Source organism: Urtica dioica, chromosome 12 (genome assembly GCF_054948205.1).
Source record: "Urtica dioica subsp. dioica isolate 48M chromosome 12, U.dioica_male_clone48M_v1_H2, whole genome shotgun sequence".
In the NCBI taxonomy this organism is placed as follows: Eukaryota; Viridiplantae; Streptophyta; class Magnoliopsida; order Rosales; family Urticaceae; genus Urtica; species Urtica dioica.
In genome coordinates this window covers 6,898,798-6,904,793 of record NC_142767.1, presented here as the reverse complement: position 1 = coordinate 6,904,793, position 5,996 = coordinate 6,898,798, and the positions used below count along the sequence as shown (strand labels likewise).

General features: G+C 38.2%; 1 protein-coding gene across 1 annotated transcript; it reads left to right on the top strand.

Annotated features, from left to right (window-relative positions):
• The first annotated feature begins 1,054 nt into the window (after positions 1 to 1,054).
• Positions 1,055 to 4,146, top strand: LOC149378837 (dnaJ protein homolog). Its single transcript, XM_089602329.1, has 7 exons — positions 1,055 to 1,223; positions 1,301 to 1,480; positions 1,940 to 2,108; positions 2,234 to 2,375; positions 2,472 to 2,748; positions 2,862 to 3,060; positions 3,514 to 4,146. The coding sequence occupies exons 2-7, from the start codon at positions 1,331 to 1,333 to the stop codon at positions 3,831 to 3,833; spliced, it is 1,257 nt and encodes a 418-aa protein (XP_089458455.1). The 5' UTR covers positions 1,055 to 1,223; positions 1,301 to 1,330; the 3' UTR covers positions 3,834 to 4,146.
• The last annotated feature ends 1,850 nt before the right edge of the window (positions 4,147 to 5,996 follow it).

Genomic DNA, 5,996 nt, shown 5'->3' with positions numbered 1-5,996 from the left:
TGGTTTCGATAAAAATAACCCTAATCCAAGTCAGGGCCGGCCTAAGGCATACCGAAGCCTTAAGCGAAAATAAATAATTAGGATTTATTTTATTTTTAATAGGAGTCAGTGACAAGAGAGAAAGAGCAAAAAAAAAAAAATTAAATATAAGATTCCACAACTCAAACGCGGACGTCTTATCAACATAATTAGAGAAATGCATATTATTTGTGAGCTTATTATTTTTCAAAAGGGGTCTTTTTTGGGATTAATATTTTTCAAAAGGAAATGGGTCTTAAACAACTGCTTATGTGGCCTACTATTAGGGCCGGGTCTAATCCAAGTTAGGCCTCGAGATTCTTATTTGTCGATCTACTAACTTTAACGAGAGTACAAGTACGATATGATAAGATCCAAATTAGATGATCTCGGATCAAGCTTCAAACAAGATTCACAATCTTATTTTATTCGGTGTTTTCCTAAGATCGGAGCCCTTTTTTCTCGATCTTCACAACACTCATAATAATCTCAATTTTTCTTTTTCCCTCTCAATATTTCTTTGATTACAAGTCAATGATATGAAGAACTAATCCGAGTATGCGTGTTTATTATATAAACACACGTACACGGTTGCAAGGACTAACTCGAAGTTTAACTCGAACTTACTTTAGCTTGGAGTTGGTGACGTAGTTTGATGACGAGGTATAGCCTATAGGTGTCACAATAAGGACAAAAGGGCCATACTTTTATAATTTAGGACCAACATATAAAAGTAATTTAATTTGATAAAAAAATATAAAAAGTAAATTAATAGATGTGTGTATCGTATAAATATAACAGTCGGGGGGCTATAAAACATAAAAAATCATAATCAAAGCGTTGTGTGAATGCATAAAAATACTGCGAGCTTTAAGAAATATTGTTTTCCTATTTTTTTTTAAATATAATTTTTTAACTACAATTTATTTAATATATAAAATAAAAGTACGTCGTTGTTGAATGGGAACGAAAATATTCTAGATCCTTCTTTTACCTGTTTTCCTTCCACACATCTATAACTCTAGTCAATGCCGAAAGTACCCCTGATCGCGGCTTCTCTAACTACAAATCTCTGCCGTCCATCTTTATCTTTAAAATCCCCAGATCTCCCTTCATTCTCATTCCTCTTTCTCTCTCGCCGTCTCTAGCTATACTTTCTTCGATTAGTCTCCTTGGTTTGATCGACGACCTCGCGTATTCGATCGGTGAGCTTGTTTTCCCGTTCCCGATTTCCTTTGCTTGGTTGTGGGATTCGATTTCTTGATTTTGATTTCGATTTTAGGCATCTAGGGTTTCCTAAAACAGAAGAGACATGTTCGGAAGAGCGCCGAAGAAGAGCGACAACACCAAGTACTACGAGGTTCTTGGCGTGTCGAAGAACGCTTCGCAGGATGATCTGAAGAAGGCTTATAGGAAAGCTGCGATAAAAAACCATCCTGATAAAGGTGGAGATCCTGAGAAGGTAAAGTCTTTTCTTTTATTTTCGTGTGTTACTCAACTGAGATTTGTTGTTTATTACAATGAATAAATTGTATCTGTGATGGTTTGAGATTGTTACGCTTTCGATTGAGCGAATCAAAGATGTTGTAGATCTATGTAATTGAATTATCTGTATGGCCGGATTACTTTGGAGGATTCGAGAATTATTGTGGCTTTGAATTTGGTTAAGATTATCACGAGTCTCTCTGTTGTTGGGACGTGGATAAATCTTAGCTATTTACCAGATCAATTTTACAATCCGAGATGATAATTCTCATCAAAGTCATCGCTTTGTATTTTATCAACCCAGTTTTGTAGTGTAGAACTAAGTACATGTATGGTAAAACTTTTGCACTTAAGTGAAAGACTTTGTATCATGATAATTCTCTTATGTATTTTTGTGGAGATTTCTAATGATCTTCGTTTGCCTTTATTTTTTCAGTTTAAGGAGCTGGCCCAAGCGTACGAAGTACTGAGTGACCCAGAGAAGCGTGATATTTACGACCAATATGGAGAGGATGCTCTTAAGGAAGGAATGGGTGGTGGAGGCGGTGGCCACGACCCATTTGATATATTCCAATCCTTCTTTGGTGGTGGAAGCCCATTTGGTGGTAAGCGTTTCATGTAGAACCTCTATAGAATCAAGATTGAGCATTTGGTATCCTATTGCAGAATTTTTTTTCTAGATATATATATATATATATATTTTTTATGTATCTGGGATTTCTGCTGTTAGGCGGTGGAAGCAGCAGAGGCCGAAGACAGAGACGCGGTGAGGATGTAATTCATCCGCTTAAGGTTTCATTGGAAGACCTATACAACGGGACATCCAAGAAACTCTCTCTCTCCCGCAATGTGCTCTGTGCCAAGTGCAAGGGGTTAGTACCTTCTGTGTGTAACTTTTTAGCCTTTTCAAATATCTGTAATGTTTTTGAGCCGTTCAAGTGATGGTTTGTCTTCGGTGGGGTTTGCAGTAAGGGCTCAAAATCTGGCGCCTCAATGAAATGCCATGTCTGTCAAGGTTCCGGGATGAAAATCTCCATCAGGCACCTGGGTCCCTCAATGATTCAACAGATGCAGCATCCTTGCAATGAGTGCAAAGGTACCGGTGAGACCATCAGCGACAAGGATCGGTGCCCGAACTGCAAAGGTGAGAAGGTTGCCCAGGAGAAGAAAGTCTTGGAAGTAGTTGTTGAGAAGGGTATGCAGAATGGGCAGAGGATTACATTCCCTGGAGAAGCTGATGAAGCGGTAAGACAGTGTTTCAATATTAGAATTCTTACTGGGGGTATCTACGATGATGATCTTTAATTTTTGTAGGATAATTGTAATAGTAGCTAATGTCAATGTTTGTTGCTTTTCAGCCCGATACTGTTACGGGAGATATCGTGTTTGTTCTACAACAGAAGGAACACCCGAAATTCAAGCGAAAGGGTGATGACATATTTTATGAGCACACATTGAGCCTGACTGAGGCTCTGTGCGGCTTCCACTTCAGATTGACGCATCTTGATGGCAGGCAACTTCTTATTAAATCTGAACCTGGGGAAGTAGTCAAGCCTGGTAAGTTGTATTTCATTTTTTTTTCCTACATTGGATTTTACAGTTCGATCCAATATATGTTGCTTCCATGTGTTTCCAACCCCGGGTTTACTATCACTTTCTTATGCCTTGCCATGTTAAGCCCCTACCCAGGATTGACTGGACCTGGTGCACTACTGTGCAGGGGTATAGAATACAAATGCGAAGTGTGTGTGTGTGTTTTTTTTTTGGTGCAGAAAACGTGTAAATTATTCAAATTTAACTTTGGAATATGCTTCACAGATTGATATATCAACTTAACCAACCGGTCTGTGTGTTAGTTTCTTGTTTTTGCTTGATGTTATGACTGATACAGCTTAAAGCAGTTAATGTTAGATCGACACTTTTTAGAAGTTTGTTACCTCCACGTATTTAATTTAAAGCGGTCACTTGCACTATGTAATGTTTGATTGTGTGACTGTGACTGTGGCGCAGAGCAATTCAAGGCAATAAACGACGAGGGGATGCCGATATACCAGAGGCCGTTCATGAAGGGCAAGCTGTACATCCATTTTGCGGTGGAATTCCCGGAGTCATTGAAGCCGGAGGTGTGCAAGGCGCTGGAGACGATGCTGCCGGCTCGGGCTCGGGCTCAGCTGACGGACATGGAGTTGGATGAGTGCGAGGAGACCACCCTCCACGACGTCAACATCGAGGAGGAGATGCGCCGCAAGCAGGCCCAGGAGGCCTATGATGACGACGACGACATGCACGGCCCCGGCGGAGGTCAAAGGGTTCAATGTGCTCAGCAATAAACATATCATCACCTCTCCCTCTTCAACGCAAGCAACACTTGTTTTTGGGAATAAACCCCTCTCCTGCCAGTTTCTCTCTTTCTTAACTCTGTTTTTATTATTATTATTATTGTGTAGGGCTTTCATTTGTCCTGTTATAGAAAAGCTTTCTTAGATGAATGATTTACTTAGTTTGTGGTTTTGGGGGATTTTCCCGGACATGTTTGCCAAAGGAAAAAAAACACATTTTGAGTCTTTGAGACGAGAAATTTGTTACCTGTGTAGACCTGTTTCTATTATTATTATCATTATGGAATATGCATGTTTGCCAACATTTTTGTTTTTTTTAACTAGTGCTGTTTTATGATCGTCTAGAAAGCAAATGGGGAATATGGTTTTTAGTTACGGAGTTGGTTAACTTGTTGGTTATTGTCCAAAGCCGCCTTCAGACAGATGCATTTATCTGCCGAATTCCCTGCAATGGATTCAAACAATTTATGGAGCTATCAGAGTCGGATTATCCAAGACTCAAACGCTGCCTTACAGATGGGCAAGGGCTGCCATCAGAAACTAACTTGACTAGCTTCGTGGCTCCTTCAAGATGAGAGTCTACCGATGCAGATGTGTAGCCTGGCACCGTTTACTCGAACCGGTGTTACGGCCGGAGGCTCTTTGTGGCAGTTAAACCACACCCCGGTAATCGTTATGAGGCGCCCGGGAGTGTGGTTATTGCACTTGCTCATCTCACAACTCGCATTCATTATAGAACACAATAATTCAATTCAAGATCAGTTCGCCCGAGCACCAATGCAGATATGTTGCAATGCTCATTCAGGTGTCCTGCTCGCCTTCGGCTCCTATGAGGCCATCTTTAAGAGGAGTGTGAGGTTGCTCATTTCACGACTACACAATAATTCAAGACGGCGAAGCCAACAACTAACAAACCCCCGCTCCTTTTATTTGGTAAACCAATGGAGTTTTGAGCTCTCACATTCTTTATTCTCTCTAGAAAAAGATCCAACCCTCTCAAAGACACCACTTACCTTATTGACTTGATTGTTGGAGCTGTCCCACTCTTGCCCACGAAGAAGACCATTTCAAATTTATTTGCTAATTATATCATACACTTTTATTTATTTATTTTTACCCCGGAATGCATTATTTCTATTATTATTGTCCCTTTTTTTGTTTATTTTAGTTAATTTTTTTTATATTATTATTATTATTTTTTTTTTTTGCGAATTAGTGCCAAAACTTTATTATGCTTATGGGAGACCTTGATACATTCTTTTTAATATGCAAGGTTTAGCCTTTTGACATCTTATCAAAAGTATTTTAAAAGTTAGATATGTAGTTTATAAAAAAAAAAACATATCATCGTACAATGTTCTAAAATGCAAATACAAAAGTGCTTCCGGAGGAGCACTATGAAATCACTTTCTTATCTTTGTCAGCAAACTCTTTCAACAAAATATAAATATTAGGGGAAATAGCAGCAAAAACACTCAAAGTTTGCTCTAACCTCATTCATTTTTTTGGGACAAAAATACCTCATGTTATAAATTTAGTTACGCGTAAATACTTCCGCAGTTAAAATTTCTATTTGAGCATAACGGTGGAAGTAATACGGTGCTACTATATAGTAACATGCGATATTTTTGCAAAAAAGAAAAAAATGAATATATATATAGTGTTTTGTCTAAACATTGAATATTTTTGTCACCATTTTCCCTAAATATTATTGCATCGTTTTCCAAACAATATTATACACAATTTTAAGTCTTAGAGTACATTTTAAATTCTAAACACATCAAAATTCCAGAAACATTGTAATAAATATATATATATATATATATATATATATATATATATATATATATATATTACATAAACCATACTATTAATCTCATACAAAGACTTGGGATTTACAATGAAAAACTCTCCTCGCCAGCCGACTTCAAAAAGTTGTGCCCATTCTATTTCAATTTTAAGTTTTTAAGCGATCACTAACCTCTCACATCAAAACTTAAGACCATTTGAACTAATCAATAATCGCGAAGCTTAAAGTTTGTGGAAGTGTAGGTTGGACAGTTTCGACATGAGTGTTAATGCGATTTCTCGGATAATAATTCGCGGACACGTGTTGGGGTACGAACTTGCGACGTGTTTCGATTTTGGGTTTCC